This window comes from Mastigoproctus giganteus, chromosome 9 (assembly GCF_048544385.1).
Source record: "Mastigoproctus giganteus isolate SK-2022 chromosome 9, ASM4854438v1, whole genome shotgun sequence".
NCBI classification, from domain to species: domain Eukaryota; kingdom Metazoa; phylum Arthropoda; class Arachnida; order Uropygi; family Thelyphonidae; genus Mastigoproctus; species Mastigoproctus giganteus.
The window spans coordinates 111,821,158-111,846,842 of record NC_143583.1 but is presented as its reverse complement, the minus strand read 5'-3'; the positions used below and the strand labels follow the sequence as shown (position 1 = coordinate 111,846,842).

Here is a 25,685-nt window from a genome sequence, read left to right as displayed (position 1 = left end):
CAACGTTAACTACAAAACTGCCATTTTTTTTTTTTTTTTTTGGGGGATAACTTTAGTTTTACTTTATACAAATAACAATGCATATCATGCCACAGAACTGTATCTCTCTAGTACTTTACAAGTTGGCTCCGGCTGTAAGTGCATTTCTGGTAAACTAAGAAAATTTTAAATGACTTTTTCATGTTAAATTTCCAAAAACATTCACTACAAAATGATTTTGTAGTTAATGTTGTTTGTTACTAAACCCTCGAATTAGCCACAAGTCAACCCTTGCTGTGAAAAAACAAAAACAAATAAAGGAAATGTGAAAACCATGCCAAAGCTATTGGCCGCAACTTTTGCCCATCTCTGCTCCCACCTCTGTACAAACCAGATGGTTCTGTTGTCGCTTCAGCCAAGGATAAAGCTGACCCGCTAGCATCCCATTTTTCTTCCAACTCGTATATTAATGATCTTGGTAAAACACCTCCCACCATTCCAAACACGCTCCATTCAATGCCTCCTGTGGTTTCTGTCAAAAGGATGTCAGAAAGATTTTGGCGAATCTTGATGCTAAAAAAGCTCCAGTTCTCGATGGTATTTCTCCACTTGTTCTCAAAACCTGTGCTCCTGAACTTACTCCTATTCTTTGCCTTTTTTTCTTTGCAGTCATTTTTTTTTTTTTTTTTTCTTTACCGCTTTACTTTTCTTCCAAACAGCTGCTCACTCTGTATAAATCGCAAATCCGCCCTGCCATGGAATATTGTTCCCACATGTGGGGTGGTGTCCCCAAAACCTCTCTCAGGCTTCTTGATTCCATGCAGAAGAGGGCAGTTAGGTTAATTAATGATTCATCTCTAACAGAGTCTCTCCACTCGCTATCTCATACATGTACTGTTTCTGCTGCATTCCATGGGCATTGTTCTTCTGAATTGGCTTTATAATTCCCACTCTCTCTCTTTCAAAACAGTCCAAACACATGCTGCCACCAGCCAACATCCATTTACTGTCCAACTTCAAACTCACAGAACCAACTTTTCATCTTCCTTGTTTATTCATTCAACTGCTGTTTTCTGGAACAACCTTCCTTCATACGTATTTCCTGATAATTACAATCTACAGAAGTTCAAGTCCAATGTCAACAAATATCTTCTTTCGCCTTCTCAACCTCCAACCCAAGCACGGTACTAAGTACTATAGGTTCTAATACCTCTCGTGTTTGGGGTTTACATAAAAAAAAAAAACTACTAACACTTCTCCCATTCATACCTTTCAAGAATCTGTCTAGTACTTCCTTGAATTTATTCAAACCATCCACTTCCACAATAACAGATGGAAGCCTGTTCCAACAATAAAGCACCGGCTGGCTGAAGTCAAACTTATTTCATTTTCAGTACAACACATGTGGTTTATACCGAAAATGAAAACCTGCACAATAAAGCTTGATTTTTTTTATTCATTTATTTCTTATTGCTAACTGAACAATTACAGTAAACTATTCTCAGATGTTTATCACGGCCATATTCATTAACAAAGTTAAGAAAAAATTCCAATTTTAATGCAGTTTTACTTTTGCATGAAGAAAAAGATGTAGAAAAATGGTGTTTTTGCAAAAATATGGAGTAACTCTACGGTATCAACTGTAGTATAATGGTGAGAAGGAGTAGAGGTAAAATAGTCAAAAAGACAACTAATCTGTTGTAAATCTGGAGAGTTGGCTGCTGTGTCAGCACATAACCAGAAGCACTTAATGCTTTGACATGGCTTTTGCTCAATAGCTGATAACTTAAGATGTACTATTTAAATTCACTAAAAATGAAACCCAAAATTCAGCCTGGCATTAATAAATTCAGTAATATTATGTACAATGAAATGTTCTGATATCAGACTGCATATTCTGCAATTCTGCCCAGACACGATAGGAGGGAGTATATGATGAGAGCCTTGTCAATCAATTCGGCCCTGGAAAGATTATGCAGGGCTCAATGGGTAGAATTTTTTTCAGCCAGGTCTGTACTTGTTAACAGGAGAGACTGCTTCTACAGAGATGGGATACACTTAAATAGAAAGGATGCAAGAATATTTGCTGATGCTATTGAGGCAGGGTTAGGTGGGTCAGAAAACTGCTAACTTAGGGGGATGCAAGGACTAATAGATTAACAGTAGCCGCTGGCAGAGGTGAAAGTGATTCTTGCACTGCTTCTATTGGTATCAGCAGCAGTCTGGTAAACAAGATGCAGGGTATTTCAGAGACTGCTGGGAGTCACTGTGGTACAAGTAAACACATGGGTTGTGTTAGGGTAGCTAAGAATAGGAACAGGTGCATGTATACCAATGCTAGGAGTTTGGTAAATAAATTTGATGAAATTAAGGTATTGCTCAAATCATCAAAGTCAGATATTGTTGGGATATCAGAGACATGGTGTCACACAGATATAAGGAATGCAGAACTGGAATTTGGGAGTACAATGTGTACAGGAATGATAGACAGGATAGGAAGGGAAGAGGAGTTATGTTATAAGTTAAGAAACACAAAATCCAAGGAAGTGAAGCCAGTCAACATCGATGGATAGTGCAGTGTCGAGTCAGTTTGGTGTGACATAAGCATTGGGAGATCAAAATTGAGAGTAGGAGTGTGTTATAGGCCTAATGACTCTGATGAGTATAATAAGAAACTGTACAGGGAAATAGAGTGGGGCAGTAAATCAGAAAGTCTTATAATGGGGGATTTTAATTTCCCAGATATTGACTGGAATTTGTGGGTTGGTCTCTCCCACACACACACACACACACACACACACATACACACACACAAGGCTTTTGTGGATTTATTGGATGATTGTTTTCTACATCAGCATGTGCGGGAGGCAACTAGAGGGAGTAATACTCTTGATCTGATTATTAGTAGTGATTCTTCATGCATTAAGAATCTGCAGATAAAGGAACCACTAGGTGGCAATGATAACACTGTGCTGAAGTGGGATTTACTCAAAGAGGTAACTACCATCAGGAGTAAAGGGAAGGGATTTTGCTTTCGTAAAGGCAACTACAGTGGTCTGAGACAGTATTTAAATTCTATATGGTGGGACCAACTGATGATGTTACCAACAGCAAATTCAAAATGGGAAGCATTCAAATTATTTATTTTGGAAGCTACTAGGTTTTACATAACAACTAAGAAATATTGTTCAAGGTTTAGGCCTTGATAGATATTAGCTGGTCTGTAAATAACCAAGTCGCAAAGGAGATTAGGCAGGAAAAGGCAGATTATGAGAAATCTTTGGCAAAGGATGCAAAGAAAAACAACAAAGAGTTCTTTACCTATGTAAACTCTAGAAGGAAAGGGATGAACCAGTTTGGTCCACTGGATATTGATGGTTCAACTGTTGATGATCCTGCTCAGGTGGCTAACAAAGTAAATGAGTATTTTGCATCTACATTTACCCATGAGGAGTTATTCAGGGAGGGGGAATGCCAGAGGTGAGTTAAACTCTGGCAGTGAGCTAGATGATTTTGTAATAACAGAGAGGAAAGTGGAGGAGAAATTGTTGAAGATAAAAATAAAAAAGGCACCTGGGGTGGATGGAATCTATCCAGTTATATTAAAGGAAGCAGCAAAGGAAGTAAGCAATCCCTTAGCCATAATTATGAGAGCTTCTTTGGACTCAGGGAAGGTACCCATGGACTGGAGTTGTGCAAATGTGACCCCAATTCACAAAGGAGGGTCAAAGGGCAACTCAAGTAATTATAGACCTGTTAGCTTAACTTCTGTTCCAGGAAAATTAATGGAGGCACTGGTTAAAGAAGCACTGCAGGATCATCTAGACAAGACTTCAGTTATAGCTCGGACACAGCATGGGTTTGTTAAGGGTGACATCATAGTATCCAATCAAATTGGTCTTGCATGATCAATTTGATTGGATACTATGATGTGGTCACAAAGGAACTGGATGCAGGGAATAAATAATAATTGAGATCAATAACTTTGATATCATATATTTGGGTCTTAGAAAGGTTTCTGATACTGTTGCACATGGAAGACTGTTGAACAAATTGGAGCAGTGTGGCATTGGAGGCAAATTGCTGCTATGGATAAAGGGATGGTTGAGTGGGAGAAGACAGAGAGTGGTAATCAATGGACACTGCTCATTGTGGACTAATGTTATTAGTGGAGTCCCTCAGGGTTCAATGTTGGGTCCATTGTTGCTTTCTGCATTTATAAATGATATTGATGATGGTATATCAAGCTTAATATCCAAGTTTGCAGACTATACGAAGGTTGGCAGGGTTGTTAATGACACTAATGACAGTACGCTGCTGGAACAGGGTCTAGAAAAGTTGAGCAGATGGGCTGAGAGGTGGCAACTGAAGTTTAACATTGACAAATGTAAAGTACTACATATAGGAAGCAGTAACCCCAGAGTGATGTATCAACTCTGTGGTACTACACTTACAGTGGTAGAGAATGAAAAGGACCTGGGGGTAATTGTGCAGGCAGATATGAAGTTTTCTGAGCAGTGCAGATGGTCTGTAAGAGTAGCTCATAGTGTCTTGTCAATGATGTACAGGAATTTTTCTAGCAGGGATAAGGAGGTGATTATCCCCTTGTATAAGGCAATGGTCAGGTCACACCTTAAGTACTGTGTACAGGTCTGAAGGCCTCATTTTAAGAAGGATGTAGAGCTCTTGGAAAGAGTACAGAGAAGGGGAACAAGATTAGTGAATTGAATAAAGGGTTGCTCTTATGAAGAAAAAAGGCTTAAATTTTGCAAATTACAGTTTCTGGAGACCAGGCACCTGCGAGGTGATCTGATTGAGATGTATAAAGCCTTGAATGGTTTGAGCATGCTCAATGCTGATGGAATTCTTCCTCTTGCTCAGAATAATCACCTGAGAGGGCATAAGTTCAAATTGAGGAAATTGTTGTAGGATAGATGTGTGGAAGTTTGCCTTTAGCCAGCGGGTAGTTGGTTGGTGGATCAGACTTCCATCCTTTGTTGTGGAAGTTGATAGCCTAAATAAATTTAAGGCTTAGCTGGACAGATATTTGGAATGAATGGAGGGGTGAAATGGGAGCAGTTTTTTTTTTGTTTTGTTTTGTTTTTTGGCTGATGCTGCATAAGCTTGCTTTCTTGCATGATATGCCGCTACTAATGCTAATGCTAATTTATCATTTACAAAAAATTTATACTATTCTCCAAACCTTCCCAAGGCATAATTTCAATAGCCATTTTGAAATTTTGGCAAATGTGACATTAAGCAATTGATATTTTGTAATACATAAAATGGCCTCTGTAGTCGAGTGGTCAGGAGCGAAGTGCAGTAGCACATGCCCTTTGAGTAGACCGGCGTTCAAGCTCCTGACTGCTAAATATAATCGATCTGCCAACCTACACAGGACCAATGTGGCAGATTAGGTCCATTTCCCTCAACATGAATTGTTGAGGAGGCTTCCATTCCGCAGTGGATTGATCATGGATGGCTGCTGCTTATTGTGGACAACTACTGATTAATTTGTTGCATAGGTTAGATATGGTTTATGAACTTTTTTTTATATAAAATAAGGTTTTCAGCATGCAAAATGTATGATGTTTTCTTTATCTATTCATTTATTATAGCAATGATAGACATTCTCTTATCACCCAACCAATGAAAACAGATGTATCAAGTGAACACACACACACACACACACACACACACACACACACACACACACACACACACACACACACACACACACACACACACACACACAACTGTACTTACAGGTTCTACATTATTATATGGCTGGAAGTACAAACGTAGTGATGTTAATAAAATCCTCCCTGGATTAGTTACTAATGGAGTTATTCTGTTGCCTGCAGTTCTTAGGACAATCTTCTCATAAAGATCTTTCAGCCTTCATTGTATACAAAATGAACAAGATTATTAAATAACCAATTAAAATAAAAATACATTAAAAATAAGCAAATTATTTAATGCTTACTCTAATTCCAAAAAACTACAGAATTAAAGTTATTTTTAAATTTTAAATAATTTATGTCATAATGATGTTTGGTAATATACTTAAAAGCAAAACTATGGGTACATTATAACCAAGAAGCAAATTAATCATATTTACTGTATAGATCACTTTTCTTTTCTATAATTCCTACTAGCAGGAATAAGAATTTATTTGAAGTTTCCATATTCATGATATTGAGGACTAATAAAAATATATCTTTTTTATAGTTTATATGCAACCTGTCATTTAAGAAATTTAGGGCAAAAACTGTAAATTAAAGAACTGATTTAATTTAAATTTTATTTTAAGCATTTTCTTTATGATTTAAATAGCAATAATATTTATTTTCTGACTTTATAACAAAATCAGAAGAGAAATTTTAAGCTTTTCCTCCTATAATTTCCTGTCATTATCTGAATGCGTTTTAATTTCCATGTTATTATATACAGGGTGTTTCAGTTAAACGTTTCAGATCTTCTAAGAGGGGTAGAGTACATCCTGACAACTCGAAATCATATAGCAATGTGGGGCCGGAAATGCTTTCCTGAAGCGGTGTTGTACACAGAAGCACCATAAAGAAAAGAGACCGTAAGTGAGAAATCGTTTTAATAATACATGAAAAGAAGCAAAAGGTACATAGATTAAAGTAAGTGTTCGAAGTTTCTTCCACGGGCTACAATGCACGCCTCATATCTCCGACGCATGGACATCCGAACATTCTGGAATACTCCAGGCGAATTTCGAATTTCTTCGGCAGCTACTGCGATTCTTGCAACCAGCTCCTCAGCATTATCAACAGGGGTGTCATAAACTAGCGATTTCATATGACCGTGAAAATTCCTTCACAAGGGAAGGAATTTTCAACACGCATAACGACCATATCTGGGCGGTCGAGAACCCGCATGCAATACGATGTCGTGCAGCACAGATTCGATTTTCGGTCAATGTATGGGCCGGTATTATGGGAGTTCACCTCATCGGCCCTTACCTGTTACCGTGTCGTCTAACCGGACCTATCTACTTGATCTTTCTGCAGCAAGTATTGCCACAACTTTTAAGAGATGAACAGATTTCTGCATCGACGCAACAGACAATGTGGTTCCAACACGATGGAGCCCCTGCCCATTATAGCGGAGATGTTCGTAACTACCTGGATGTCACATTTGGTCAACAGTGGATGGGACGTGGTGGTCCCGTGCATTGGCCTGCTCGGTCACCCGACCTATCATGTCTTGATTTTTATTTCTGGGGTCATGTGAAATCGCTAGTTTATGACACCCTGTTGACAATGCTGAGGAGCTGGTTGCAAGAATCGCAGTAGCTGCCGAAGAAATTCGAAATTCGCCTGGAGTATTCCAGAATGTTCGGATGTCCATGCGTCGGAGATGTGAGGCGTGCATTGTAGCCCGTGGAAGAAACTTCGAACACTTACTTTAATCCATGTACCTTTTGCTTCTTTTCATGTATTATTAAAACGATTTCTCACTTACGGTCTCTTTTCTTTTTATGGTGCTTCTGTGTACAACACCGCTTCAGGAAAGCATTTCCGACCCCACATTGCTATATGATTTCGAGTTGTCAGGATGTACCCTACCCCTCTTAGAAGTTCTGAAACGTTTAACTGAAACACCCTGTATAATACCTTATATCCAAGTAAAATTGGCAACTGTTAAACAAATTTTTAAAATTTTATTTCTTAATTAAATTTCCTTAAATTTAATTCTTATTTTTATTAACAATTTTTTCAAAGTTATACTTATCTCTTGTTATTATGTAAATTTTTTTAAATTTTGAATATCAATAATAAAGCCCAGATTAAATTGGAATTAGTACTTAGTAAATGTGGTAACATATTCCTGATTTCCAAGGATATACTAAACATTCCCAGAATTGTCATTTAAAAATATTGTGAAATACAGATCACAAATATATGACCATTTTTTTGAAATTTTGTGACTCTCTCTCTCTCTCTGCTTATGATATTTACTTTGTACTTAACATAAGCATAAGATTTACTGACCAGAACAAATAATAACTACTATTTAATATTTGGTAAGATTTTAGTACAATTTTGCTTTAATTATGATTATATTTGTTCAATGTACCCTTAGTTACATTATTGAAAACAATAATGAAAGTGGATTGGATGTTTGCTTAGTATTTTGACAAAGGGAGAGATAATAAAGACAAGCTATGCATAAGAAAAAGTTCTAAGTTAATTAGCTGTAAAGGATCATAAACTAGTGGCATAGACATTTTAGATCTGGTACAGAAAATTACCATTAAAAAGCATAAGAATTGGAAAAACTTTCCAAAACAAAAAAATCTTCAATTTTAAAGAAGAATGCAAACAAATGAAGATTATAACATTCTAAGTAAAATCTCCTATAATGGCAAAGATCAAAGATTATTTAGGGCAATTTATAGCCAAAGTGTTATATGAGGTGCAATGAAAAAGTTCAGGGACTGACTGACTTTGTATCTTGAAATTGTGTGGTGTTGCATGTTGAAACATGATCAGTGACTCATCTAGATAAGTAATGCATGAAATCATTTGTTTATGCAGTCATTCTGAATTAGAAGAAGAATCTTTATTGTAACACATAGATGCTGATTTACATAGTAGTATAGTTGCAACTGCCTGTCACAGCACAGTGGCCAGGGGTTAACAATGTACTATAAAGACAAGTTGCACCAGTAAACCAAAAAAATAAATAAATAAAATAATAATAAACAGATAAAATAAAGTGCTAGAATTGGTTACAAAAATACATAACATAAACATATACATTGAATTGCATAATTATATACAATGAATTGAATTCAGTAGGAGTTTACATTGCTCAGGATTCAGGTTATAATGAATAGCGGTAGCCTTGGTCACCCACCACAGAGTATTCTCTTTCTATATTGTCAATCCTCACTGAACTTTTTGAGGTCAACATCTAGGTCCTAGACACATGATAACATCTGCTGAGGATGGAACTAGTCCAACAGGTGAAGGTGCATTTCAAGCGGGCATTGCTGTGAAATTGCCCCCAGATGCACCACCGGGATCCTCTAATCACAGTTGTCTCAGAAGGAGGAAGAGGAGATGAGACCGGTCAAGATCTTCACCGTTGTGACGAGTCTCCTTTCATCAATGAGCCATGTGAGCCTTGGGATGTTCAGTGTGTTAGCCTTGGTCCTTGAGGTTGTCACAGACATTCTCTCAGATATGTCAGACAAGCTGTACTTGCTACCTGGGAGTCTAAAACACTGATGGAACTGATATTCGGGTGACACTCCAGTCAAGTGGACCTAATTTCAGCGAAGTCTGGACAGTCTGTGACAGCCAAATCCACTGCTTGCACCTTCACAATGGTGGAACTATTAGTAATCCTGGTTATAACCTCCATGCACAAGTACATGGTGGGTGACAACCCAGGTGTGAACCAACGTAAGCAGGGGTCAAGGTGTGGCGCCCACACCACATGGAGGAATGGCACCCCTCTATGTTACCAGGCAGTACTAGGTGGTAGATGACTCTCATCAACTGGTGTAATACCACCACTTTGCTTATTGGAGGCTTGAAGTGGTGGAACCCATGCTTAGTCTCTAGAGCTAAGTTCCGGTCAACCCTTTCCCATCTCTTCCATCATGCAACATGATTGATGACTTTTGAAGTTATGATGAACATAGTGGCGAGATCCATTATTCCTTACATTTTGAGGGTACAGCTCTAAAATGGTGTACGCAGGCCGGCCGCTAGTTAGTACACTGGACCGAACCTATCGGTAACACTCTAAGAAGCTTCCGGATCAGCTAGTGTATAATCTTGCTACCTCTACTCTGTCAGATAGTGACTGGAGGGAGTCCGGGTAGTGTGTATGCGGGGGTATTGTTGAGGCCATGTTATTTCAAGGATCTGGGTATATTCTTATCATGTCTATGCCATATCCAAAAATTTCATTACTTCATACAGCATGTCCCACCCAGTTTTTCTTACTATAGAATACACCATGAATTGTCAAACTAATAGAGCAAGCTTATCTGCAAAAAGATCTAAACCTCCCAAACACTTTCTAATTCATTTCACAAATATACGTGGTCTCAATTCTAATCCCAATGATGTCCATTTCCACTTGCAGTCTGCCAAACCCCATGTACTTTTTCTGACAGAATCTCAGTTATCGGTTGATTCAACTACTGCTCATCTCAGATGCCCAAATTATTCACTGTATGATTCCTTTCGCTTCAAAGGTGGTACTTGTGCATATGTCCATTCTGATATTCCCTGTCAGAGACTTGGCAATTTGGAATCTTCTCTGGCTTAAAATCTCTCTATTTCATTGTGTCAAATTCTTCTGTTGTCTCTACCGTTCTCCCAACTCCACTAATCACTTGGAGCTTTTTGACTTCCTCTCTCTTTGCAACTTGATTTTCTCCAGTACAATTTTCCTAACAGTGAGGTAATTTTCATTGGTGATTTTAATGTTCACAACTCCAGCTGGCTCCCGTTTTCTAGTCACACCGACCCCAGCTGGTCGAGATGCTGAGGCTTTTGCAATTTCTAATGACCTTGCACAGATTGTTCATTTACTTACAAGAATACCGGACAATCCTAACCATACAGCCAACACACTTGATCTTTTTTTCACAAACAACCCTTCTAAGTACACGGTCAAAGTGAGTGGCCCTTTAGGTACCTCAGATCAAAACTTGATGATTGTCTCTTCTCCAATGGAGCCTTTATCTCATGGCTATTCCCGACCTTGTGTTGTTTGGCATTACAAGAATGCAAAATGGGATGACCTGCGAGATTTATTTTCTTCTTTTCCTTGGTCGGATTACTGCTTCAAAACTTCTGATGTCAACATTTGCTCTGACCGTGTCAGTGAAATTATTCTTGCAGGAATGGAATTGTTTATCCCACACTCCACTTTAAAATCTCGTTCTTTATCTAAACCTTGGTTTTCCAATAAATGTGCTAAAGCTGTTCAAGAGAAGAACATTGCATATCGTAATTGGCTTCTTTCTAATTCTTTAATTTCATTTTCTGCCTACACCAAAGCTCGCAACAATTGTAAAGCAGTTATTAATCAGTTCAAACTAGAGTTTGAACAGGCTAAGAGTAGAAAACTTGCTTCTTGCCCTAATGGCAGCCGAGTATTCTGGTCTCTTGCCAAAGCTATTGGCTGCAACTTTTGCCCATCTCTGCTCCCACCTCTGTCCAAACCAGATGGTTCTGTTGTCAAGGATAAAGCTGACCTGCTAGCATCCCATTTTTTTCCAACTCTTGTATTAATGATCTTGGTAAAACACCTCCCACCATTCCCAACACGCTCCATTCAATGCCTCCTGTGATCTTCCATCAAAAGGATGTCAGAAGGATTTTGATGAATCTTGATGCGAAGAAAGCTCCAGGTCCAGATGGTATTTCTCCACTTGTTCTCAAAACCTGTGGTCCTGAACTTACTCCTATTCTTTGCCGCCTTTTTTCACTTTCTTATTCCAAAGGTGTTTTTCCTTCTGCTTGGAAATTTGCTCATATCCAGCCAGTTCCTAAAAAAGGGTGACAAATCCCTCCCATCCCATTATTGTCTCATTTCAACTACTTCTACTCTTTTTAAAGTAATGGAGAAATCAATTAACCGCCAACTCTTAAACTACCTAGAAACCTTCCGTCTGATCAATGATCGCCAGTATGGATTCCGTCAGTGTCGATCCACTGGTAATATTCTGGCTTATGTTGCCCATTTATGGACTAATTCGATGGAAAGGCTCGGTGGAACACAAGCAGTTGCTCTTGACATATCAAAGGCTTTCAATCATATTTGGCATAAAGGTCTTCTAAACAAGCTTCCATCTTATGGTTTGCCAACTGTTTTTTTGTAATTTTTTTTTTTTTTTTATGTGAACCCCAAACACGAGAGGTATTAGAACCTATAGTACTTAGTACCGTGCTTGGGTTGGAGGTTGAGAAGACGAAAGAAGATATTTGTTGACATTGGACTTGAACTTCTGTAGATTGTAATTTTCAGGAAATACGTATGAAGGAAGGTTGTTCCAGAAAACGGCAGTTGAATGAATAAATGAGGAAGATGAAAAGTTGGTTCTGTGGGTTTGAAGTTGGACAGTAAATGGATGTTGGCTGGTGGCGGCACGTGTTCGGACTGTTTTGAAAGAGAGAGCGGGAATTATAGAAGCCAATTCAGAAGAACAGTGCCCATGGAAGTATCTGTAAAAGAGGCAAGCAGCAGAAACAGTGCGTCTATGAGAAAGCGAGTGGAGAGACTCTGTTAGAGATGAGTCATTAATTGGTTATCCAGTTTTCTCTCTGATCGCTCACTGAGGGTGATGGTAGATGGCTCTCTGTCTTCTAACTTCTCCACCAATGCCGGTGTCCCCCAAGGTTCAGTTCTTTCCCCCACTCTTTTCCTCTTGTATATTAATGACCATCTTCCATTGATTGAAAATCCTATCCATAGTTTTGCCAATGATAGCACATTGCATTCCACTTTCCATTTTGAGAAACCTTGCCCTGCTCAATCAGCTTCAACTTCTTGAAAATCTGCTACCAATTCCTTAAATACCGATCTCCAGGTAATTCTCAAGTGGGGCAAAGACAACTTAGTTGATGTCAACCCTTCTAAAACTCAGTCTTGTCTTATATCTCGCAAAAAGGATTCTTCTGCTCCTATGCTTATCTTTGGTGATACTCCGATTTCTAGGCAAAATTTTAGGAGAGATTAGAAGTCAGGGATTACCCTGACTTCTAATCTCTCTTGGTACAAGCACATTACAAATATTGCTTTCTCTGCTTCTAAAAAGACTTGGTTTTTTCTTTCGCTCTAGGCGTTGCTTTTCTTCCAAACAGCTGGTCACTGTGTATAAATCGCAAATCTGCCCTACCATGGAATATTGTTCCCACATCTGGGGTGGTGCACCCAAAACCTCTCAGGCTTCTAGATTCCATCAGAAGAGGGCAGTTAGGTTAATTAATGATTCATCTCTAACAGAGTCTCTCCACTCCCTGTCTCATAGACGTACTGTTTCTGATGCATGCCTCTTCTACAGATACTTCCATTGGCACTGTTCTTCTGAATTGGCTTCTATAATTCCCACTCTCTCTCTTTCAAAACAGTCCGAACACGTGCCGCCACCAGCCAACATCCATTTACTGTCTAACTTCAAACTCATAGAACCAACTTTTCATCTTCCTCGTTTATTCATTCAGCTGCCGTTTTTTCTGGAACAACCTTCCTTCATACGTATTTCCTGAAAATTACAGTCTACAGAAGTTCAAGTTCGATGTCAACAAATATCTTCTTTCGTCTTCTCAACCTTCAACCCAAGTACAGTACTATAGGTTCTAATACCTCTCATGTTTGGGGTCTACATAAAAAAAAAAAAAAAAAAATGGCAGTGGTTTGGACCTGAGGGGGTAGACTAAGCTTGTGGCAAGCCCACTAGGGCATTGAATAAATAGTGTTTTGTCACATTTTCAAATGAATGATTTTACTGGACAGTGAATTTGCATTGAATTTTGCTTCAACTTGGGAAAAGTGCAACAGAGAAACCATGAAACATGCAGAACGTCTTTCAGAGAAGATGCTACACGTCATATGAAGACTTGCAGTAGTTTGAAAAATTTTAAAAAGACTGTTATATATATATATATATATATATATATTACTGTCTATCAAAGATGATCCTTGTTTAGGCTGCCCTTCAACTTCAAAAGCTAGTGATTCAATCATGTGCTTGTGATCTGATCAGGATCAACATTTAATTATCAATGAAATTTACAATGAACTTGCTATTTCTTATGGACAAAATCAATTTTAACATAAGATTTAGAAAAATGATGCATTTAAACCAAGTCTGTGTCTTGCATCCTCACTGATTGTCACAAAGATCAGCAAGTTCTCACATATCACGATCTTTGTCAATGTTCAACTATTTCTATTTAACCAGTGAAAAGTCAATAATTAATTTTTACATACGGCAACCTGCCAGGTGACCCAAATTGAGGCCTCACTTTAGGAAGGACTTAAGGCATCACATCTTGAGTACTGATGTGGCCTAACCATGGCCTAAATATAAAGGGATAATCATTCTATGTCCCTGTTAGCTGTCCTGGCAGCATGTCTGCGCTTCCCAGTGAATTTCATGTTTCACTGCACAATTAACCCCAGGTCTTTCCATTCTCCACTATCCGAGTGTAGCACCACATAGCTGATAAGTTACTTTGGGGTTGCTGCTACCCATAGGCAGTACCTTGCATTGTCAATGTTAAATTTCAACTGTTATTTTTCAGCCTATCGATCCAATTTTCCCTGATCTTATTTCAGTAGCTCACCCTAATGACTGTTGTTAACCACCATGCCAACCTTTGCATCACCTGCAAACTTAGATACTAAGTCTGATATACCTTCATCAATATCATTGATAAATATTGAAAACAAAACTGGGCCCAGCAGTGAACCCTGGAGAACTCCACTAATAATATTACTCCATGAAGAGCAATGCCCACTGATAACTACTCTCTGTCTTCTCCCATTTAACCATCCTTTTATCCACAGCAGTAACTTGCCCTTAATGTCACATTGCTCCAGTTTGTACAGGTTTTTTTTTATGTGCAACAGTATCAAAATCCTTCCTGAAATCCAAGTATATGATATCAAAATAATTTTTTGCTTCCAGTTCCTTGGTCACTGCATCATAGAAACCTATCAGATTGGTTAGACAAGACTGCCCCTTAACAAATCCATGCTGTGATTGCAGTATAATTACATGCCTCTCCAGATGGTCTTGCCTTATGTCTTTAACCAGTGATTCCATTATTTTCCCTGGGACAGATGTTAAGCTAACTATTATTATTATTACTATTATTATTAGCCACATGGTGCAAGGAAGCCTGAGGCTTATGCTGCACCAGCCAAAAAAAAAAAAAAAAATTCCCCAAGTTACCCTGAGAGAGAGAGAGTGTGTTAGAAGTAGAAAGGAATCACCAAGAAAGAGAAGAATGATGATATCCAGCTCAGACCCTGGGTTTTCCAAGCCCATACTCACCAGATGTGAGCCCCTGGGGTTAATCTATAGAGGCATGCAGCAAAAACTGAAGGGCGAGGGGCCAGGTCATGAATTAACCTGCTGCCCTCTTTGGAACGCAGTCAAGAAGCTTGAGAAAAGCAATGTTGGTTACGATATTGCCTCTGGCTTGCAAATTATGATATCGGATGGTTTAGCAATGGAGATTAACCAGGAGCTGACTGTGTCAATCAAACTGGCAGACAAAGGAGGGACACAATAATGCCACAAAAACAAGGGATCACATTTTTAATCGCTGTTTAATGCAGGAAAATTATTTTCGAGAGTCGCCTGTCAACGTTATGCACACTACCATCAGGTTAAATCTACATGAAAATAACCCATTTCTGATCACAGTGTGCTTTACCAGCACCAAGGATAATCATTTTTATTAATTTTTAAATAAAACTGTTTCACCAATAGGGAGATTTCTAAAATACAGAAAATATATAGATGCTGTTTATTTGAATATAATGAGCATCATATTCAAAATCCATATCTTCAATGTCCGAGTGGCACATTAGCATTAGCATTAGTAGAGGCATTTGATGCAAGAAAGCAAGCTTATGCAGCATCAGCCAAAAAAAAAAAAAAAAAAACCACTTCCACTTCACCCCTCTGTTCGTTCAAAATACCTGTCCAGCTGAGCCTTAAACTTATTTAGGCTGTCAACCTCCACCACAAGGGATGGAAGTCTGTTCTACTAACCAACCACCCGCTGGCTAAAGGCAAATTTCCGCACGTCTATCCTACATCTGTCTTTCCTCAATTTGAATTTATGCCCTCTCAGGTGATTTTTCTGAGCTAGAGGAAAAATCCCATCAGCATTGAGCATGCTTAAACCATTCAAGGCTTTATACACCTCTATCAGATCACCTCGCTGGTGCCTAGTCTCCAGACACTGTAATTTGCAAAACTTAAGCCTTTCTTCGTAAGAGCACCCCTTTGTTCCATTCACTAATCTTGTTGCCCTTCTCTGTACTCGTTCCAGCAGCTCTACATCCTTCTTGAAATGAGGCCTCCAGACCTGTATACAGTACTCTAGGTGTGGACTGACCATCGCCTTATACAATGGAATAATCACCTCCTTATCCCTGCTGGAAAAATTCCTGTATATCATTGACAATACTCCATGAGCTACTCTTGCAGCCCGTCTGCACTGCTCAGAGAACTTCATATCTGCCTGCACAACCACCCCCAAGTCCCTTTCATTCTCTACCACTGTCAGTGTAGTACCACAGAGTTGATACGTTGCTCTGGGGTTGCTGTTTCCCATGTGTAGTACTTTACATTTGTCAATGTTAAACTTCATTTGCCACCTCTCAGCCCATCTGCTCAACCTTTCCAGATCCTGTTGCAGTAGCATAGTGTCAGTAGTGTCCTTGACAACCCTGCCAACCTTTGTATCGTCTGCAAACTTGGACATTAAGCTTGATATACCATCATCAATATCATTTATAAATACAGAAAACAATAATGGACCCAACACTGAGCCCTGAGGGACTCCACTAATAACATCAGTCCACGATGAGCAGTGTCCATTGATTACCACTCTCTGTCTTCTCCCCCTCAACCACCCCTTTATCCATAGCAGCAATTTGCCTCCAATGTCACACTGCTCCAATTTGTGTAGCAGTCTTCCATGTGCAACAGTATCAAAAGCCTTTCTAAGATCCAAGTATATAATATCAAAGTTATTCCCTGCATCCAGTTCTTTTGTGACTGCATCATAGTATCCAATCAAGTTGGTCAGGCAAGACTTCCCCTTAACAAAACCATGCTGTGTCTGAGCTATAACTGAAGTCTTGTCTAAATGATCCTGCAGTGCTTCTTTAACCAGTGCCTCCATTAATTTTCCTGGAACAGAAGTTAAGCTCACAGGTCTATAATTACTTGTGTCAGCCTTTGATCCTCCTTTGTGAATTGGGGTCACATTTGCACATTTCCAGTCTATGGGTACCTCCCCTGAGTCCAAGGAAGCTCTCATATAATTATGGCTAAGGGTTTGCTTACTTCCTTTGCTGCCTCCTTGAATATAACTGGATAGATCCCATCCACCCCGGGTGCCTTTCTTGTGTTTATCTTCAACAGTTTCTCCTCCACTTTACTCCCAGTTATTTCAAGATTCTGTAGCTTACTGCTAGAGTTGAATACACCTCTGGCATTCCCCTCGCTGAATAACTCCTCATGTGTGAATGTCGATGCAAAATATTCATTTAGTTTGTTAGCTACCTGAGCAGGATCATCAACACTTGACCCATCAATATCAAGTGGACCAATCTGATTCATCCCCTTCCTTCTAGAGTTTACATAAGTAAAGAACTCTTTGCTGTTTTTCTTTGCATCCCTTGCCAAGGATTTCTCGTAATCTGCCTTCGCCTGCCTAACCTCCTTTGTAACTTGGTTGCATATCAACTTGTATCTATCATAGGCTTCTGTGTCATGTGTTAATTTGTATGTATCCCATGCATTTTTCTTCTCTGCCATATGCCTCATTAGTTCATCTGACATCCATTTTGGCCTAAACCTTGAACAATATTTCTTAGTTGGTATGTAAAGCCTAGTAGCTTCCAAGATAAGTTCTTTGAATGCTTCCCATTTTGAATTTGCTGTTGGTAACATCATCAGTTGGTCCATAATTAGGTCCATAATTACTCAAGCTTCCAACAATGCTCTTATAATTATGTCTAAGCATTTGCTTACCTCCTTTGCTGCCTTCATTAATAATTGGATAGATTCCATCCACCCTAGGTGTCATTTTTATGTCCACTTTCAACAATTTCTCCCCCCACTTACCTTTTCGTGGGGGAGAAATTGTTGTTTAGTCATTTAGCTCCTCATTAGAGGAGCTAAATAACTTTGTGATAACTTCTGGCATCTTCTTCCCTAAAGAATTCCTCATAGAATAAGTAATTCTTTAGGGAAGGGGGATAATAAAATAAAATATTGAATGTAGATGCAAACTACCTATTCTGCAACCTGAGCAAGGTCATCAAGAGTTAACCCATAGACATCAAGTAGCCCAATTTGGTTCAACCTCTTCCTTCTACTGTTAATGTAAGCATAGAAATCTTTGTTGTTTTTCTTTGTATCCTTTGCCAGATGCTTCTCATAATTTGCCTTAGCTTGACTAATCTCCTTTATGACTTGATTGCAGACTAATTTATATCTACCATAGGCTTCTATATAATCTGGTAATTTATATGCATCCCATGCACTTTTCTTCTCTGCCATGTGTCTCAATAGATCATCTGACATTCATTTATGTCTACACCTTGAACAGCATTTATTTGTTGGTATGAAAAGCCTAGTAGCTTTTTTGATTACTTCCCTGAATACTTTCCATTTAGAATTTGCTTTGGTAACATCAGTTGGTCCCACTGCACAGAATTTAAAAGCTGTCTGAGACCACCTTATGAAAGCAAAAGCCTTTTCCTTTACCCTTTTCAGTATACATGTCTTTAATCAAATTCTAGATTAGTACATTGTGATCGCTGGCACCCAGTGGGTCTTTTATCTGCAGATTCTTAATGCATGAAGAATCACTGCTGTTAACATGATCATGAGTATTGCTTCCTCTTGTTATCTAACATGCTACCTGCAACATGGAAGTGTGTGAGTAACCAAAGCATAGATTTCAATCATCATCTGGAAAGTTAAAATCTGACATTGAGACAATCTGATTTTCTAGCCCACTCGCTTTCTCTGTATATCTGTTTGTTGTACTCATCACAGTCATTAGGCCTATAACACATTTCTATTCTCAATTTCGTTTTCCCAGTGCATATATTACACCAAACTGAATCAAAATTGCACTCGTCACTCATGTCAACGGATGCACTTAGATTTAATACGCTTCTTAACTAAGAGCATAACCCCTCTACCTCTCCTGTTCCTTCCTGTATGCAATGTACTCTCCATATCCAAATTCAAAATCACTTGTATGAGTCACACCATGTCTCTGCTATTCCTAAAATGTCTGCATTTGATGGCTTAATCCAGTGGTTTTCAACCTTTTTTTAATAACGGCACCCCTACTCAATTTTCTGCCTGTTAGATCAGATTCTCTCTCTGTATGTATATATATAATATTAAAAAATATATATGTTATATGATATTTATTATAATAATATAATTTTATTCTTTATATAGAGGTACTAAGTAAACATCAATTATAGATCACCACAAAATTAAAAAGATACTGTACACCTTTTTATAATGAAATAAATATATAAATTAAAAAATAATAAGTTTAAGTAACTTAAACCCAAATTACGTGGCACCCTTGGAATGTTGTTGTGGCACCCCAGTTGAAAACAATTGGCTTAATCAGTATTTCAAATTCATCATATTTATTTACAATGCTCATCAGTGTACATGCAAGTATACATGCACATGTTCTTACCTTTAGTTACCCTAACACAGCCCATATATTTATTTGTTCCATGATAACACAAAGCAGGGCCTGAAATCTCAGACACCTTACTTTCCAGACTGCCACAAGTACTAATAGTAGCAGTGCAAGAATCACTTTCACCTCTGCTTGCAGCTCTAGTTAAATGTTTAGTCTGTGTATACCCCAAGCTAGCAGTTTTCCAACCTACCTATCACTGCCTTGATAGCATCAGCAAATATTCTTACACCCCTTCTATTCAAGTGTATCCTAACCCTGTAAAAACAGTGTCTCCTGTTAACAAGAACAGACCGCATTGAGAAAAATTCTACCCCGTGAGCCTTTCCCAACCTCTCCAGGGCTGAATTGATTGATAAGGCTCTTAACATATATATTCCCTCCTATTGTGTCTGGGAAGAATTATAGACACAATAGGAGGGAATATATATGTTGAGTTCAATCCAAACTTGCTACTTTTTCCCAACATTGCCCTGCACTTGTTATGTCCACAGATCTCTTACTCTTAATATCATTAGTGCCAATGTGTACAACATATCACCTTTTGCCTTTAATAGGTGATATCTGCTCTACAATATCATCTACTTTTGCCCCATGGCAGAAAAAACCTGTTTCTATTCCACCTATCCTTCTCACACAACATATTTCTCTATTTCCCGTTTTCTCGACAATAAAGTCACCAACAATAACCCACCTCTTGTGGGGCCAGTGTATTCTGCCTTGGAGATTACCGCTGTGTTGTCTGATGCACAAGTGTGAGCTCTGACATTGAGTTGGGCAGCTGAGAGATTCATGAGGCGGCACCTCCGTAGCCAGGTGAGCAGGAGCAGCAGTGCATAGCACATGCTTCTTTATTAGACCGGGGTTCGAGCCCGTGCCCACCAAATACGGAGGATGCGGAATGGTCGAGGATGACCACCGCATATCCCCGGAGCAATATGGCCTTAGTCGCTAATGCTCCGAAAAACCAAATAACAAACAAACAACAACTTCATGAGGCCCCATGTTAATTCCTTCAAGGGCATCTAACCTACTCGTCAAACTCTCATAAACACCCTTCAGAATGCTGAGTTACCGTCTAATCTTCACACTCCCTGCACCTATCACACACAAAGACATTCACCTTGGCTGAATCATGTCTTGTTCCAGAAAGATCTGCAAACATTTCCAAATTGCACATTCTGTTAGGGTGTGATACACTGGAGAATCGCCCCCTTTGGTTCTCCACCGAGCCACAGTACTCCCGTTACTTTGTGCCCATTGCTTTGCTGCTCTAGTCTGGGGCATAATTTCCATTTAAATACAATTTAACTGATTAACAATGAAAATTAATAAAATTAATTGATTAACTGACAATACTACACTAAGCTAATAGATTCCTAAATTCAGTGATATGTATTATGTTATCAAGTTCAAGATATACATTTCTCTGAACAGTACAAGCAATCAGCACATAAGTTTTGTAGTATTCCTGGTTCACTCTTTAACCATGTGAGACAAATTCATAATGAACAATGCCCTGTGGGTCCAAAAATACAATAACTTGATCTTCATATTTGATTGAGATTGCCTTGCTTTGTTTGGGCCTTTGGAGGAGTCCTCCTTTGAGATGACTGGGCCTTTGTTTCTTGGTCATAGCAATACAACAATGATTTGTTACCAGTTTGTTTGTTGTTTGTTATTTGGTTTTTAGGAGCATTAGCAACTAATTAGGCCATATTGCTCTGGAATATGCGGTGGTCATTCCCTGACCTTTCCACATCCTCCGTATTTGGTGGATGTGGAAAGGTCAGATGTGGAAAGCTCGAACCCCGGTCTAATCAAGAAGCGTGTGCTGCGCGCTGCTGCTCCTTCCCACCTGGCTATGGAGGCACCTTGTTACCAGTAATGATGGAAGAAACAAAGTGTGGGTCAGCAGCAGAACGTTGGCAATGACATGAGAACTTGCCACTCTGCAATCAACAGTGAGGACACAAACTTGACCGAAAGTCATCACATTCCATATCTTGTGCTAAAATTGATTGATATGTCCCATAAGAAATACCATTCTCATTAGCAACTTTGCAGTTAGCTAAATGTTAATCATTCCTGACCAAATTGTAAAGGCAAATAATTCAGTTATTGGTTTTTGAATTTGAAAGTGGCCAGAGAAAAAAGTCATATTCGACAAACAAGCAGCCCTCTTTAAACTTCGCAACCCACTGAAAACCTTCAAATGACATAAGGCATCTTCTAAGTTGTTTTTAATATTTTGTGGATTTTTGTTGCACTTTTCCTTAATTTGAATGCACCAAATTTGATGGAAATTCACTGCACAGTAAAATGACTTCATTTTAAAATGCAACAAAATATATAAAATGCACTAATTCAGCTTGACTACAGATAATCACTTACTTCTTTAATTTATGATTTAGCTAATGAATATATTTCAGATAATAATACGAAAGTTATATATAAACTTACCAGCGGGTATCAAAATGCACTCGAGACTGCCTTGATAATACAATGGTAGCAACCTAATGGAAACAAAAATTTCAAAACAAAATAAGTAGATTGTTTTGTCAAGAATATTAAAATCTTGCAAGAGAAAAGCAATATAAAAAAAAAGGATACCAAATACAAAATAACAAGTTTATCTACCCACTTGCCTGATTTGTTTGTATACAGTATGGGCAGGTGTGTAGAGTAAAATATCATCTGCCCACACACACACACACACACACACACACACACACACACACACACACACACACACACACACACACACACACACACACACACACACCATGCATTTCCATATGTTTGTTTTGTTTTGCACAAATATTCACTAAACTGTCATAGCATTATGTGATTTGCCCATAAAATTATGTCATTTTTTTATAATTAAAATTTGGCCACTGTACACTGCTTTACTTTCATCAAGTGCTGTTGCAGTTGGATTTGTCAGAAGATATGAAAGAGTCACATAATATCAAAAACTGTAGGAGTACCGAAAAAGCCTGGACCGAAGATATGAGTGCACAAAGTTTATGTTTATATAGTTTATATATGTTGTACATATAGTTTTATATATGTAGTGCATATAGTTTATATACGAAGTGCATAAAGATATAAAAAAGAAGAATTATTGAGAGAATTATGGGAAAGGAATCTTCAGGTTGGATTTAGTTTGTAAGAAGTAAAGAGCAGTGTTGAAGTCAGAGCTATATTGAAGGTAAATGTAAAAAAAATGAATAATAATTGAATAGGTGAAATAGCGAGGAGAGTGAGAGATATTAGTGAGGATTGTTGTTTGTTTGTTATTTTGGTTTTTAGGAGCATTAGCAACTAAGGCCATATTGCTCCGGGAATATGCGGTGGTCATTCCCTGACCTTTCCGCATCCTCCATATTTGGTGGTCACGGGCTTGAACCCCAGTCTAATCAAGAAGTGTATGCTACGCACTGCTGCTCCTGCCCACCTGGCTACGGAGGTGCCATTAGTGAGGAGAGGAAGAATTTACTGTCAGTGGTTTTCCTATATGGGATATGGTGAAGGATATAATTATTGTTCCAAAATGTTTTTAATGTCCAGCATATGGTCATGCAGCTCACCAGTGTAAAGAGAAAATCACATGTGGCCACTGCAGAGAAGATCACGTTTTCAAAGACTGTAATAAGAAAAATGACAATCCTATATGTATAAAATGTAAGAGAAAAGGAAAAGATTTCAGCCATTCAATTAGAAGTAGAGGAGGCTGTGTAGAATACAAAAGATTTTATGAACAATATAAAAAGAGTTGACTATGGGTAGACAAGAAAATGAAATAAGTTAGCTTAAGGTAGTGCAGGTGAATGGTCAGAGATCTTGTAATGTGACGATACAACCAGGTAAAAAAATGGAAGAAATTGGAGGTGACACCCTCCTCCTGCAGGAACCATATGGTGTTGTTAAAGGTTACAAACTGATTGATAGGATTGCCCAATATGATGATGGCTGGCAGGCTGCTGTTATTTGTAATAAGGAGTTAGTGATGCAAATGGATGAATTGTACTTCTTACACAAAGTGTGTGTAGAAGTTAATAGTGATATAGGAAATATATATTGCCAATTCAGGGAGGATTTGCCTCTGTATTTGGAATACATTGAAAAAGTAAGTGAAGTATTAATAAAAGGGAAGAGGTTGAAAATAGGAATGGACTCCAATTCAAGTTCTGTAATGTGGGCAAGTGAGAATACAAATAATAGAGGAGAAATGTTAGAAGAGTTTGTAATTAATCAGTTAAATGTGGTCAACACGCTGGGCCAGCCCACAACGTTTTCTTCATTACAAGGAGAGTAAAATATACATATAATAGTAACATCTGAAACAATATGGAGAAAGATACGAAAATATATGTTTAAATAAGGGATCAAAGACCAGGTGAACTTAAGGAGGTTGATAAGTTGATAGTAATGAAGACAAAAATTGCACAGCAGCTTGTTGTTGTTGTTGTTGTTGTTGTTATTTGGTTTTTAGGAGCATTAGCAACTAAGGCCATATTGCTCGGGGATATGCGGTGGTCATTCCCTGACCTTTCCGCATCCTCCATATTTGGTGGTGACGAGCTCGAACCCCGGTCTAATCAAGAAGCATGTGCTACGCACTGCTGCTCCTTCCCACCTGGCTACGGAGGCACCTAACACACAGCAGCCTGGTACATTATTCTGTAAAGTAGTCCGGGATCATTGGTAGAGGAGAAGTCCAGGATCATTGGTGATATTTTGGATAGAGTTGTCAGTGAGCGGCTCGAAGAGGAGGTGCCAGGATTATAAGTGAGCCATACCTTGGTGGACTGTTTGGTTGATGGAGGCAATGAGAGGAGTTATGCGTGCCATGAGGATGTACCAAACAGTGAAAAGATTGAGAATAATGGAAAAAATTGAAGAATTAAGGCTGCAGTACATAAGGTTGAGAAAGGAATATACTGGGATGATACAAAAGGAAAAAAGACCATCGTTGCAACAATTTTTTAAAGATAAGATGAAAGAAGATATAAGTTTATGAAGATAAAGGGTTGTGCAGTCCTAAGTAGTATGGATTTAGGAGAGGTAAATTCACTGAAGATGCAGTACAGAAAATGGTACAAAATGTACATAGACTCTGGAGAGCTATGTTCTGGGTATCTTTGATGACTTGGGGAGGGGGGCATTTGATTTTTTGTGGTGGCAGAGCTTTTTTGCTCAGATAAGAATTTAGGAGAGATAAATTCACTGAAGATGCAGTACAGAAAATGGTACAAAATGTACATGGACTCTGGAGAGCTATGTTCTGGGTATCTTTGATGACTTGGGGGGGGGGGAGACATTCGATTGTTTGTGGTGGCAGAGCTTTTTTGTGCAGATAAGAATGATGGGTTGTAAAAAACAAATATGTGGTGTCCTAAAGAACTATTTTTGTCAGAGTTATGTCAGTATTATAATGAAATTTATTACAATCAGAAAGAAGGATACAAGAAGAGCTCCCCAGGGATCTATTGGTGGTCCATATAGCTGGAATATTGTAATGGACAAGCTGTTAGAACGACAATGGCTGTGACCCAATCACGTATGCTGATGACTTGATGTTGTTGATATATGGGCGGTCGCGGAAGCAGCTAGAAGAAAGAGTTCGTTTGGAAGAAAGAGCTCTCGAAGAAAGAGCACAGCGGTGGAGACTTGGGTTAAGAAGCATAAGATGGATAGATCATATAATAAGACCCAAATCGTAATATTAAAAGGAAAACTGAGTGGCGAGGGAGAGAGAGAGACTCACAGTGAAGATTTTTATTAACCCTGTAGCATATATGCCCCCTTGGTCAGATACCTAGGAGTGATTGTTGACGATATGTCTTTCCTGCCACATGCCTAATAATTAAAGGAGAGAGAGTACGTGTCATTTATTCTAAGATTAAAAGAATTGTCAGGGTAGAATGGGGGTTAAAGGGAAGTCCCTTGACTTCCTTTACAAATGCATTTTTCTGCCCATAGCCAACTTATGTTTGTGGGGCATGGGGGTATAGGACAAACAACAGTCATGTTTGAAGGAGTCTCCCATCTGTTCAGAGATTTGCCCTTCTTGCTGTAACAAGGGCCTGCAGAACTGTCTCAAATGAAGCGTTACAGCTGTTGGCTGGAAAGGAGCCAGGAGATTTGGTTATTGCCACAAAAGCTATAGAATATGCCACAAAGAAGAATATTTGTTTGGAAATTATGGGA

At 38.6% G+C, this 25,685-nt stretch overlaps 1 protein-coding gene across 1 annotated transcript in view; it reads right to left on the bottom strand.

Annotated features, from left to right (window-relative positions):
* The window catches only part of LOC150080645 (protein FAN-like), a 411,353-nt gene that overhangs the window by 289,987 nt on the left and 95,681 nt on the right, over positions 1 to 25,685 (bottom strand). The window contains exons 8-9 of the mRNA XM_090380769.1: positions 21,933 to 21,985; positions 5,746 to 5,878 (exon numbers count right to left, since the gene is read on the bottom strand). Coding sequence (XP_090236895.1) covers positions 5,746 to 5,878; positions 21,933 to 21,985 — 186 coding nt within the window. The remainder of the gene's footprint in view (positions 1 to 5,745; positions 5,879 to 21,932; positions 21,986 to 25,685) is intronic.